This window comes from Lycorma delicatula, chromosome 4 (assembly GCF_047948215.1).
Source record: "Lycorma delicatula isolate Av1 chromosome 4, ASM4794821v1, whole genome shotgun sequence".
Taxonomy (NCBI): Eukaryota; Metazoa; Arthropoda; class Insecta; order Hemiptera; family Fulgoridae; genus Lycorma; species Lycorma delicatula.
This window is the reverse complement of record NC_134458.1, coordinates 88,958,748-88,973,572: the sequence shown is the minus strand read 5'-3', so window position 1 is coordinate 88,973,572 and position 14,825 is coordinate 88,958,748. Positions and strand designations below refer to the sequence as shown.

The 14,825-nt window shown below is 30.2% G+C and overlaps 1 protein-coding gene across 3 annotated transcripts in view; it reads right to left on the bottom strand.

Annotated features, from left to right (window-relative positions):
* LOC142323632 (eukaryotic translation initiation factor 4H-like) overlaps positions 1-14,825 on the bottom strand; it is a 61,161-nt gene that overhangs the window by 24,357 nt on the left and 21,979 nt on the right. For all 3 annotated transcript variants that reach the window (XR_012756141.1, XM_075363550.1, XM_075363552.1), the window contains exons 3-4: positions 6,439-6,670; positions 3,378-3,452 (exon numbers count right to left, since the gene is read on the bottom strand). Coding sequence is in view for 2 of the 3 variants with exons in the window: in XM_075363550.1 (XP_075219665.1) it covers positions 3,378-3,452; positions 6,439-6,670 (307 nt within the window). In the remaining variant the exon portion in view is untranslated. The remainder of the gene's footprint in view (positions 1-3,377; positions 3,453-6,438; positions 6,671-14,825) is intronic.

The following is a 14,825-nucleotide window of genomic DNA, read 5'->3' as shown; positions in this document are numbered from 1 at the left end:
CTATCACATCTGTTTTTTTAGTTATCTTTGTTTAAAGATCGCTATTATAACATATTTGATGTATAATAGAAACTACAAATAGAATCACCAAAAACAAATTTAAAAGCAGTGCTACTGTATAATTCAAACAAAAATCCTTCTGTGCCTGTAGCACATGCTGCTGGAATGAAGAAACATATGAAAGTATGTCATTAATTTTGAAAACAGTAAATTACGACCCTCACTTATGGAGTATCTGTGGCAACCTAAAAGTTATTGGTCTTCTTCTCCGTCTGCAAGGTGGCTTTACAAAATACTGCATTTTTTTTATGTTTGTGGGACAACCATGCAGCAAGTGAACATTATGTGATTAAAGAGTGGCCAAAAAGAGGCACTTTTACTTCTGAACAAAACAATAGTAAATATGTTCCTTTAGTCGACCGTCAGCATGTTTTTTTGCCACCTTTATATATAAAATTAGGGTTGATGAAGAATTTTGTCAAAGCATTGAATAAAGAAAGATTAAAATATTTAAAAGAAATGTTTACTAAGTTAAGTGATGCCAAGATAAAAGAATTTGTTGGACCTGAAATTAGAAAATTACTCAATGATGAAAATTTTGACAAAAAGTTGAATAATGTAGAGCTAGTAACATGGAAGTCATTTAAGAATATAGATCGTGGTTTTCTTAGAAATAACAAAACATAAAATAATGATTTTTTATAACAAAATCTTTTGTTGAACTATAAAAAATTTAGGCTGCTGAATGTCATTAAAAATTCATTAGTTACATTCCCATCTTGACTTTTTCCCACTAAATTTGGGTGTTCTGAGTGATGAGCAGGAAGAATGCTTCCACCAAGATATATTGCAAATGGAGCAGCGTTACAAAGGCAGATGGGATGAATCAATGAGTGACTGCTGTTGATTTCTACAAAGAGAGGACCCTACTGCACACTAAAGGAAAAAGTAATTTATATTAGTTCACCACCTCCAGTTTTAGGTAAGTTTTATCTGTTACAGCTGTATTCTATAAGGGATTTTTATTTAAAAAGCACAATAAAATATGGGTATTCAAATTATATATAATAAACTACAATATTTAATTTTCTTAACATCTGGCACTGTTGGTGTTATACATTTTATATAAAAGTAGAGTCTCCACTTACCAACAATTGTGAATATTGACTATCCAAGCGCTTTCAGATTATTTCTCCATCAGGGATTACTGATTTACTGTTATGCTATAGACATAAAAATTGTAAACATCTTACTGACAAGAAGTTTTTCTTTGACTTATTTAGCGTTGACTCATTTTAATTATTGACAATCAACTGTTATGAACATAATAATTTTAAATTCTATTCTCATTTTAATTCCTATTTATAAAAATTTATATGCACAGCTATAAAATTCATAATTAATCAGTAATCCCTGATGACGGAGGAATAATCCAAAAGAGCTTGGATACTCAATAATCACAACTGTTGGTAAGTGGATTCACTATTTTTATAACAATTTAATTTAATTACAAAACTTGGTCTCTTTCAAAATTTAATATTATTTAGCAATACTGAAGGATGTATAACAAAAATGTGAAAGGTGCCGAAAAATTTTTTTCACATTCAGCGCACAAAATAGATTAAAATTTGCTTTTGGCGTTTCTGTTCCAAATTTTTTTCCTAATTTGTAAACCAGTATCATAAATACAATATAAGAATGCAAATGAATAAAAATTTAGATATGAATATATACTAAACAAGAACTCTATATAATAAAAAAAAAACCTGCATACTCATCATGTATAATACATATGACTTTAGAGAACATATATCTCATTTATTATTAAACTGAATTAAAAAAAGATAGTAAAAGCCTAAACATAATTATTAGTTAATATAAATATATAATAATGCATATGCAAGTAATATATAAAATAAGGTAAAAACGGTTAAATTAACTTTATAAAGAGATGACCAATAGCAATTTTATAAAATATAAGCAACACATCCAGGCATAAAAACATAATAAACAAAAATAAAAAAAAAGTATATTAAAAAAAAACAACATAATTTTCAACATAGAAGAGACAAAAATAAATCTTGTACGATAAAATATAAATTTCTGATTGATGAAACAATCATTCTACTTCTACTTTAGAGGAAAAAAAAGGGGCAAAAAATTCAGGACCTGTATCTAACTTTACCAGTAGCAGGTAAATCTTTGCCGGTTTCAAGAAATTCTGCTGCTAGTGACTTGAACCACGCAGTAATGCCATTTTTCAATAATGTGGGACAGCATCCCACATCATTTGTTTTTATATATAGCTCTTCTAAGATTTTTTTTAATGTTGTGCAATAGTTCCAAAATCACTAATCAACAAGCAAGACACCATCCCTTTTGACCCCCCCCCCCCCAAAACAAAACAGTAGTCACAAGCTTTTTTACCTAACGTTCTTGTTTGACATTCTTCTTCAGTCTAGATGATGAATGCAACCACTGCATTGACTGCTGCTTTGTCGTGAAGTTCAAGTAAGAAATCCAGGTTTCATCTCTAGCTGCAATGTGACCAAAAGTCATCTTTATTTTGTAACTCTAGGAAAATTCATGCACTGCAGAGAGATGTTTTTCTTTGTGTGTATGTTGGTTAACATCTTCAACATCCATCTGACACACAATTTATTACACCCAATTTTTCAGTCAAAATTTCATAAATGAAAGTTCGTAAAACATCAAAGACAATTGTAACACAGTAAGCACTGGTTTTCTTGAATTTCTTCAACTTTTTCAGTAAAATCATCACTACTGGCTGGTCACTAAGTTCTTCATCATGAACATTTGTTTGCCATTCCTGAAACGAATGGCAGCACCACTGTTTGACTTGCATCACTCATAATATTCTAGCCGTAAATGTCAGATATTTGCATATGAATTTCAGCAACAGAATTGTTTTTTGCCTTCAAAAATCAGATATATCCTCGTACTTCACCCTTAGCAGGAAATAACTGAGCTATACATGTATCAGTTTACATTGTGTATATACGTGGCAAATGAAGAATGGTCCTTCCTTACTTTAAAAACCTTTCATACATTAATAACCACCATTCTCTTATGAATTTAGATTTATACAGAAATCATACAAGATATATTTATATTTATTTATTATTTATATATACAAGATATATTTATATTTAAACAAGAAACATACACTTGTCATAGCAGCAAACACAATAAACACAAAATGTTTCTTAGGAAATGAAGTAAAAAATAAAAAAGAATTCTGGATCACATTTATACAAAAAAAAGAAAACAATTTTATATACAGCAGTTTTCAGAAGTATATTGCCTAACTCAGGGAAAGAAAGAAATTATATAGAAATAAATTATGGGAATCTTACCTCCCCCATAACCTTCATCAAAGTTTCTGTCAGATCCACCACCTGGCGGCCCTCCAACTCTTCCTGGTCGGAAACCTGTTTGACCAAGATAAATTAATTAAATAATAAAAACATACTTCAATAATACAAGTTCATCTGTTTTTAATTCTTTTAAGAGTTCACAACAATTATATTAATCAATGTCAATTAATTTTCTTTTAATTGGAAAAAATTACTCAAAAACTCCTCAATTGTTAGTATATAAAACCTTGAGTAATAATTCTAGTTATATTAGAGGAAAGGGAATACTACAACAGCAGTAAAGAATAAATAACAAATAAATAAGACATGTAACAAACAAGTTCTATTTTAATCACTTAGATTCTACAACAGAGCAATTTCATAGGAACATAACTCCTCTATCCTTTCATTTACTTTATAAAAACCTCTCAAGATAATCCCAAAAAGTGATTACATTGTTTGTAAAGATCTTATGATAATTAATAGGTTTTTTAAACCTGTTCTAACTGGCAAGTTTTTTTTTAAATTGCAATGAACTATGATTTATGAAATATAACAGAGAGAATTACTGAATCATTGATAATGGTTGTTGTTTACAGAATACGAAATGCACAATGAAAAAATGAGTGTAGGTGAAAATTAAGGACATGTTAGTATTTGAAGTGAAGATGATCCGATAATGCTAAGGCTGATAGTAATTCGAAGTTACAACCTTTCAGTGTCGGATCTTTAATACATCACTTTTTATAAAAAATATTTTTTTTTTTAGAATTACACAATTATGTTTAAAATAAAACTTATACAATATTGTTTATTTAGATCAATTTAATAGGATTCAAGTCCTAGAGGCATGTGTAAAAAAATAGTATTCTAACATCTAGTCATTCAAGTCTTCTGGATAACAAGTTTTTTTTATGTGAACAGATTAAGAGCAATTTCTGGACACAGTAAACAGTAAACAATTAAATGCACTCATACAAGGCAGAAGAACCTCAAAATGACAGATAATCTTGAATAAATCTGTAAAATAAGTGCTTGCACGTGCACACACATTGAAAATACAGTTTACATACATATCAATATGCTGTGGCGCCTCTTAGAAGTAGCAACTGGGAGAAATAGTAGGCTATGGTGGTCAACATATTTCTATCTTGCAAAAACATAGCTAGATGATAATTTAACTATAACTAAAATGAGTTATCTTAGATATAAGGTTTAATCAATGCAGAAAAAGCATAAAATGAGGACAAAATAAATTTTGAGCAAAATGAATAATCTACATCCCCTTGGAGTCTAATGGTCCCACAAAACATGAGATGTTTTAGGGTATACAAAATTAAAAATAAGTAAAATAAAATGATGATTGCAAAGTCACACGTAATAAAATAATGTCCATGTTACAAAATTAAAAAATGGGTGCAGTTTCACTTACTATGGGTAAATACATTGCTGACTTTTAAGACACGGATTGCTATCTAACTGTTGATATGTAAACTTCTAGTGAGCTAAAAAAAATTATTTTTTTCAAATTATAATGTAATAAACATGGTATTCATTTTAATGGGGGAAAAAAATTGTTTTCAGATCAAGAAACTTAGTGGCTGTGGCTGGTGCAGCCATATACAGTGATAACTAAGCTTATATGTTAATTTGCCTACCTATATATTCTTAACTTATGTCTAAAACAGCATGATATTATTTATCTTTTGCTTCTTGCAAGAGAAAAGAGTTAGAAGGGAGTTCTGGGAGTTCCACAAAATCTTAAATTAGGCTAACTGAAAAATAATCATGAAAAACTGTTAAAATATTTCAAAATGAGCTTACTAAAGTTTGAATGAACAAATAATTGTGAGCATTGATTTTATGACAGGAAAATGTTAAAAAGGTATTGATCTGGTAGCATGTTGCACAAGCAAAATTTTGGCTGCTGGCAATGAATAACTCATTCTATAAGTCTACAAAGATCACGTGTATGCACTAGGGCCTACTGCCGTTCTATGTAAATTGTCAAATCAAATCCAAATAATCCTAAGAAAAGAGAAATGTTGGATGGTTGGATACACTTTTAATAGACCTCATGTGTGTGTATGAGTATAATATCAGCAACAGCCTACCATTATAAAAATAAATGGTTACTTTTACAGAAAGTTGTAAGAAAAATGTTTTTATGGTAACTCCAGTGTATGTCAGTGGAGCTGTAAACAAATTTTAGGGTTATAATAGTGTGATAATGTAAGTTTTTCTAAATTTTAAGTTTTTTAATAATTGATTGATGTAACCTTAGAATTGTATACCAACTGATGATTTGGGATCCCGCAAAAGTTGATTATTGGTGTTCGTTTTTTAAGTTTACTCACCTGTAAGTGTGTTGTTAAGTTTTCAGTTATAGTCCAGGCAGTATTTGTTTTGAATTGGACTTTTTCTATATGATTGCTATTTTTGCTTTAATGCTTCCGGAATATCATCAGAAATGATTATTTTGTTATGCGCCAGTTGAAAAAGGTGAGCTTAAATTTTTATTAAACAAAATGTAAAAAAAATTGCAAAAATATCCATTTTTTTCTTCTCCTATTTCCCTAGATAACTTGATAACTGTTCACTTTATAGAAATGAACAAGAGAGAAAAACGTTTTGTTATTAAATTTTACTCACAATATCATCAGTTGTAAATCGAAAAATACATTATTATTGATGCAAAAGTAGCAATAACTGTCAAATAAATGATTTTTTCTGGGAATTTTTTTGAGTACTTATACATAGGTCCTTCAGAATTTTCCTCAAAGAACTTTTTGATATAACGTAACATGCCAAATTTCAACAAAATCGATCTGACAGTTTTTGCACAGTAATTTTGCAATCCAATTTTTAAAAAAAGGGGCAATTTTTCCAAATTGTGTAGAGCCTGAAATAAAGTCTCTAGATACTTGAAAATTTAATCATATATAAAAGAGCACTCAAATTTTCAAATGCATTTTGAAAATTTTTAATTGGTTAATTAGGAGGCCTGGGGAATTTTTCAAACATTAGTATTTTTTACATTCGAACATAGGGTATATTTTACCTCCACCACGATTTCCTCTTTGTCCTCCTCTATCAAAACCACCACCGCCTCCGCCACCTCTTTCACTTCTCTTATTTTCTGCTACATCTATGCGGAGAATATGATCGTCTACACTCAGAACCTGATTCATTTCAAGTGCATCTTCAAGGCTTTGTAAATCTTCAAATTCAACATAGCAAAACCCTTTAAATTTGTCAGTTTCTTTATCCATTACGAGTCTCACATTTTTAACCTGTAATAAAAAAACTGAAATTATTATCTGGCATGAATGTGCTGCATTTGATCACAATCTCAAAGTCCTGTAAAAACATTAAAACTCTTAACAACAGGGAAAAAACTTTATAAAGCTAATATTATAATCATATAATGTGGTTATTGTTATAAAATTATAGTTAGTTATATTTTTGTAGATATTTTACATATTTGTTACTATAGACATGGTTTTTTCTCATTTTTATGCCCAGAAATGTGCAAACTCAGGTGCTTTCAAATCTTTTTAGTTGATGACAGTTAGATCCAAGTTATGGATACCTTGATATTATAACATTCTTATAGGTTAAATTATGTTGCAGCACATTTCATTTTGGATTTTTTTCTATTAATTTTAATATATAAAGATGATTTTCATCTACAATTAAAAACTGATTTACAAGTTAAAATGATTTTTTAAATGTACTTTAATATAGTATTTATTTAATTATTCATCCCAAATGCAGATTCCTTCACTTTTTTCACACATCAAAATCTCATAATAAAATAAGTATACTACAGAAAATTACAAGTTGATTTTCTGTGACGTATTAAAAATATTTTAAACAGGCTTTAGAAATTATTATTATTGGTGAGTATGGTAGTCTGACACATTAACAATATATTTATTAATTCAATACATCTATTAATCTGAAAAGCATTACCTTCTAGTGTAATACTTTTATTACAGTTATAATTTTATTATAATTACAGTTTTTAACAGAAATTGTTTGTGATTTTTATGTCAAGAAAATACTGTTTTAAAGATTATTAATATTCTGAGGCTTTACACTTTCTCAGCTATATGGCAAGAAAATGTTTACATACCTTTATATCAAGTGAGTAGGATTGATATAAGGTCTTGCTTTTTTTCATCCTCTACAATGATCTATCAGGCAGAAATTGTACTGTTATTTTTAGGAAATAAAATTCATTTCATGCACTTCTTCATTTACAAGACCAGTAGTAAAAAATACATAATAGCAGTATTTAAACAAATCATAATTTACCAAAAATTAATATATTATATTTTATTTCAAGGAATTAAAAATACCCATTACAGCAGCAAAAATATTTTACAAGCACTATCACAGTAATTCAATGTATCTTTGTTATAATTTAATTATTTTTTTAAATTTTCCAATACTTCTTTTAAAAAAAAATGAAAAAAAATATTCTCTTTGAAAATTTGACATGCATATTATTCACACTGAAGGAAAAGGACCATAAAATTTCATCAAAATTGGTTTATCCAGTCAAAAGTTGATAAGCTTCAAACATGCCAACACACGTACATACAAATATTATCCCCCATTTTTCTCTGGGATCCCTGGCTCATGAAACTTTGTGAAATGCAAAAAAAACCATATACCATTTTTTGACTGATTACCATACTTCCCTTCTTTTTATATCATTTTACTTTCTATATATTTCATTAAATCTTGTCGACCAATCCTCTTTAGCAAATCTAGAAACAAAAAACTAACTACAACAGGAGGACTATTCTTATTTTTAATAGGATCTATTCTATGAGCAGTGTTAATGATCCCACTAATGCTGCTGAAGATATTTAAACATTTAGCAGAATACTTCAGTATATCTGAGATGTGTTCATTTTTAGATAAAGGAATCCCATGTATTTCTAAATTATTTGAACAGTTACACTGCTGGAGCTCCACAACCTGTGTTTCAAACTCGGAAATTTTCAATTTTAAATTCAAGTTTTCCTTTTTTATCTAACACTACTCATTTTGAAATCTATTTATCTTTAGAGTAAATTCATCAATTTTACAAGAAAATGGATCAACAAACTTACAGAGTTCTCTAACACCATGGTTGATCTGCAAATCCTCATTTTTAATAACTTGTAATTCAGAATTTTTTTACCTCCCTCAATAACTACTCTCTAAACTCAATGGTTAATTCCATTATTTTTTAGGAAGAAATGAATCCCTTAAAGTACATAATTTCCCCTTTTTGCAAATTTTTTTACTTCATTTTTTAAAATTTGCTTCACTTAAACCAGTACATTCAAAAAAGAATTTCAATTTACAATTCAAATTATTGTACTATTGTATCATACAAAATTCCACATTTATACATTTACAAAAGGCAATGTAATAAGGAAAAGAGATAAAAGAGCAATCACATCTACACCTCAGTTAGTGATGATTGATTCATTACTCAAATGAATTGCAAAATGCATCTCATTCCAAAAAAGATTTAGTTTGAATCTGGTATTCCATACCACTCATTGTGCCTAAAACTCATATAGATTAGGATTTCTTTAAAAGTGTTATTCATGAGTCCTTATGATGTATAGGGGTATTCATTGGCAAGCATCTCATTCCAATGAAGATTTAATGTTAATAATGCATATAATAAATAAATAATTAATGGCTATAATAAATAAACAATACGTAAATATTGGAAATCTATCCCGATTGGGATCATCAATCTGCTACAAAGATGAACATATGTATATGTTGTATGTATGCAAGTTGTGTACGTTTGTACAGGTATGTAGTATAATAACCAATCTGAAAATTTGTTTAAAAAGTATAGGACAATATGAATGTGATGTAATAATTACATTAATAAGCATTTAGCCTGTAACAATACATTAATCAACAGATTAAATCACAGCATGAGATTACAATTATAACATGAAATTACATTAACAACATAAAGTATAAATATTAAATCAAATAATATATCTTGGAAATATCATCATTTAAATTAACTAATTATTTATTTAAATAATAAAATTTATGTTAATCTTTAAAGGTTGGTAAAAAACATAATTTATGTATAAGTCTCTTCAGTGAACCCATTAGTTGTGTGTATATCTACAACTCTGACTAAATTGTCAGAACCCGGATAAACCTAGGTTATAACTCCACGCTTCCAGTGCATGGATAAAGTATTTTCGTGAGATCAGAACTAGATCTCCTACTGAAAGGTTACATGTGGGAAAATGCCATTTGTTGCATCGTTGAAGATAATGCAGATAGTCCATTAACCACCATCTCCAAATTGATTGAATAAATTTTTGGAGTAGTTGCCATCTACCTAATCGTATAATTTCAACCCTTTGATAATTGGGTTCAGGTAAAGGTGTGAGAGGATATCCAAAAAGAAAATGTTCTGGTGAAAATGGTACTAGGTCTCTATGGTCTGTGGAAATAGCAAAAATAGGGTGAGAGTTAACACACGCCTCAATCTGTCAACACTGTATAAAATTTCCTCAAAGTTAAGAATTGTTTTTCCTATTACATGACATATATATTTGACACTTTTGATTGCACTTTCCCATAAACCACCAAAGTGGGGAGATGACGGAGGAATAAATTACCAAGTAATCCCTTGTGATGTTGAAAAAGTTTGAATATTTGTTTTTAAATTTGTCTGACTTTAAAAGTTGGTACAAGTTGTACAAAATATTTTTAGCAAAATGAAAGTTAGCACCGTTATCAGTTGGTCTAGTGGTGAACGCGTTTTCCCAAATCAGCTGATTTGGAAGTTGAGAGTTCCAGCGTTCAAGTCCTAGTAAAGTCAGTTAGTTATTTTTACATGGTTTTAAATACTAGATCGTAGATACCAGTGTTCTTTGGTGGTTGGATTTCAATTAACCACACATCTCAGGAATGGTCGAACTTAGACTGTACAAGACTACACTCATATACATATAATTCTTCGAAGTATTATCTCAAAGGTAATTACCAGAGGCTAAACAGGAAAAAGAAAGAAAGCAAAGTTATCAGAAAATATTTTAGCAGGTATACCTCTGCAGGAAATGAATCTTTTGAAGGCGGAAATAAATGATTGTGAAGTCAAATCAGAAACTAACTCTAAATGAATAGCCTTAGTGGCTAAACATATAAAAAGCGCTATACAAGCTTTATTCAATGTTTTAGATCTATGCCCACCGTGACGAATTACAATTGGGCATCTATAATCTACTGTGCAAGAAGAGAATGTTCAGGAAGGAATCTCAACACACGGTAACTGACGAAGTTGTTGGGAATCAGTTTTTGCATCAAACAGAAAGCAAGTTAAACACTTATGTATGATTGACGAAATGATTCTTTTTGCATTTATTATCCAGTATCTCTGTTGCAACGGATAGTGTGTTAATTGTTCACCAGAGTGTAAGAGTCTTAAGGGTTCACAGTTTATAATTAATTTCATAATGTTCGCACTAGGGTGTAAAATGATATGATGTTTAATGTGATATTGTAGGAGAGAACCTTGAAGTCTGCCTCCTATACACATTAGACCTAAATAATCCAAGAATAGATCTAGAGAACTAGGCTTACTTTGTTTATCAATAAACTGATTATTTTTAAGATTCTTTATCTCATTATTGAAATACTCAATAAATATACGTCAATCACAATTGACGTATTGTGATTGACATATAAAAAGGTGAAGGTATGATCTAATTCCTTAGTGGTTAGAGTACCAAAGTTACGTTCAGATGGTTTTGATTTAATATTGTAAATGAATCAAACAGAAGCTAAATGTTTGTAATAAAGCATGTAAAGTTGAAAACCTTTGTGTGTAATCGCATACAACATTAAATTACCATCATTAAACATAATATTACAATCCATTAGCCAATGGGAAGAAGATTGAAATAGCCATGGTTCTCATGTCACCACGGTGACACATCAAGTAATTTGCTTGGTGAGCAACCTCTAGACGGTACGTCTGCTGAATTATCAAAGGATTTGACGTAATGCCAATTGGTAATTGAAGTGTTTTACTGAATTTTAGAAACTCTATTATCTATAAATACTTTCCAACTCGAAGAATGTCCATGAATTTAGCAAAGTGCTATTGTGGAATCCATGTGTAAGTGTATATTGTCAAACTGTATCTTTAATGCATTAAATACCTTCATGAATAAACACGTGAGTGGTAAACAACCAGAGTTCAAGTTGTGTAATGTGATTTGTTTTAAGGGGGCTAACTTTGATTTAGAACATAGTAGATTAGATGAAATTATATGGTTGGCGAATAAGGTGCACATATAAAGGCAACAATTATAGCCCTTAATAGAGGCATCAGAGAATCCATGCATTGAATAGAATGAATTTTACTATTATTGTTAGAATTAATGGATCTACTTATTTTAAGTGACTCAATTAAATGTAATTGATTATACAATGAAAGTCATTGTATTATTAATGGTTTGGGTAATATTTTGTCCCAGTCAATTTTGAGTTGTCATAATGACTGCATAAACTGTTTGTATAAAAATATAATACGGGAAATGAGTCCTTAAGGATCATAGACACCTGCTATGATGGAAAGAATATTCCCTTTGGTATAAATTTTAGAATTATTAGAATGAGTGATTTGGAAATTTAGTGTAGCTGAGTTATTGTTCCATAGAACTCCTAGAGTACGTATGCTGTTTTCTTGTTTAGATGGTATGGATGAATTATGATTAGACGTCGAAATACTGCAATTATTAGAATACCATGTGTGAAGCGAAAAACCATACTGTTGTAATAATATGGAGATATTATCCTTTAATGAATAACTTCATTTAGGTTATCTGAACTGATAATGATATAATCGACATAGAAATCATTTTTAATAATTTTAGAAGCTTGTGGAAAATTATTTTCATTTTCAGTAAATATTTGAATGAGATATCTTGTGACTACATATGGTGCACAAGAGGTTCCATAAGTTACGGTTCGTAGTGCATAATGTTTCATCACTTGTTTTGGAGAATTACACCAGAGGATCCATGTATATTAGAATCACTGGATTTAACTAGTACCTGTCGATACACTTTTATTATGACAAGAGGTAACATAATTATGAATTCAGAATCTTAAAAAAAAAAATAAATGTTATTGAACAAAGGTCCGACTAGCAGAGTATCATTAAGAGATAAACTCGGAACTGTAGAAAACCACTCAAAGTTTAGTAATTAGACTAGCTGATTTAAATACCGGATGATGGTATATTTTACACCAGAAAAAAAGGAGGGAAAATCGAAGGATGATATTAGACAACAGGTCCTTAAATTTTTTGAAGATGATGAATTTTCCTGAATCTGTCCAGGAAAGAAAGATTTTGTTTCAGTTAGGATCAATGGTGAAGAAGTCCACATGCAGAAATGTCTACAGGCGACTATGGAAAATTATATTGAAGAGCTTTCCCTACTGGCTAGCCACCATTTTGTTTCAAAATATCAAAGTTCATATTTAAAACAACTGAAGTAAAATCTAAATGATAATCATACCACTATCATGATAAGATTTTGCTAAGAACTATTTGTTTGTTGTGCGAGATGCTGTACAGAGATTCCATTGGGAAAACAGCCAAGCTACACTGCATCCATTCATGGTTTATTACAGTAAAAAATCCCTTTCAGCAAGCTGGAAAGCAGAGGTAGATTTCACCAGTGCTAAGTAGGGGATAAAAAAGATTTCCGCATTAAAGTTAAGAAAAACTTCAATTTACTCAATATGACAATGGTTGCATGTGAAAAAGTTTCACATGTTTAGCATAAGACAGTCCCCATCTTCTTACAATTCCAGCAATATTTTGGCCATCCCTTGCTGTAAGGGTTAGTCATATCAAAAATTGTTTCAGACAGTAGTTTTAGGTAATGTTTAGAGAACTAATGACCACTTTAACCCGATTCAATACTATGTCTATTAAGGGAGATATGATTTTTTTTTTGTCTTTGAACCCCCATTTTTCCACCCCTGGGCCAATGGTTGGTGATATAAAAAACTTAGGTAGGTTTTAGGCCCTCACCCAAAGAATAGTAGGAACTTTAAACAAATTTGATGTTTACATAATAAGAAAGTTATAATATTTTATTTTTTTTTTAAAAAAAAGCCCTCCCATTTCCACCCCCATGGTCTGATTTTTCCCATTAACGAACTCGACCAAGATTTTGGATCGTTATATTTTATGTATCAGTCTGAAAGTGATTGGTGCAAAATTACAGCAGTTATCATGTTGACAAGAAAGTGAAATATATATATATATATATATATATATATATATATATATTTACATATTATATAAATATATATAAACTTTTGAATTGGTGGTTTTGGGGTCTGGAGGATGTGAAACACGAAGATATGTCAACATTTTTTCGAAGTTGAATCATGGTACCCATTCCAATAGGTAGCTTTTCATATGAAATCTACCTAAAAGTGAGCTTCAGAATCTTAGCATTTGCACGGTCAGTGATTGTCTGCGCAATGATATCATTGCTGTTCATATATTTTTGACTAAACTAATCAAATACTTGAAGACAGTGACTGAAATAAAGCATATACACTACTTTTAAGTGATGGTTCAGCTGCTCAATACAAGAATTTCAAGAATTTTATCAATTTGTGCCACCATGAAGAAGACGTTGGGATAACAGCTGAATGGAACTTCTTTGGTACTAGCCACAGAAAACCACCTTGTGATGGAATTGGAGGTACTACAAAACGATTAGCAGCACAAGCCAGTCTTCAATGACCTACAGAAAACCAGATAGAACACCAAGAGACTTATTTGAATTTTGTTAAGAAAATATACAAGGAATCAGGTTCTTTTTTATTACAAGAGAAGAAGTTGAGAGAATCCGTCCTTAACAGGAAAGCCAGTTTAGAATAGGTCATACAACTGCTGGAACAAGAGAGAACCACCAGTTTAAGCCAGTTAGCAAAGCTAAAATCCAAGTCAGCAAGTCTCAAATGATACTTCAATATTTGAAGCTTATGTTTATGAAACTGATAAACCTACTCAAGGCATATCACTTACCAGCTTGCAACCAGGCTAATATGTGGCTTGCATGTATGAAAATACTTGGTGGAATGGAAATACATGCGATATATCTTTCGAAGAACATGATGTCCTCATCAGCTTTATGCACCCTCATAGTGCAGCTCATTCTTATCATAAAAAAAGGACACCGACTGGATTTCAAAACAGCACATTTTTGCTACTCTTGCAGCACTATTGACATCATCAGGATGACAAAATACTTGTATGTATCCAGATTACATCCAGTCTATGATTGAGAAACAATTTAAGCTGAAGTGGAATTAAAAGTATTGTGCTAAAACGTTTCTGAGTAGATACTTTTATTTTATTTTGAACAT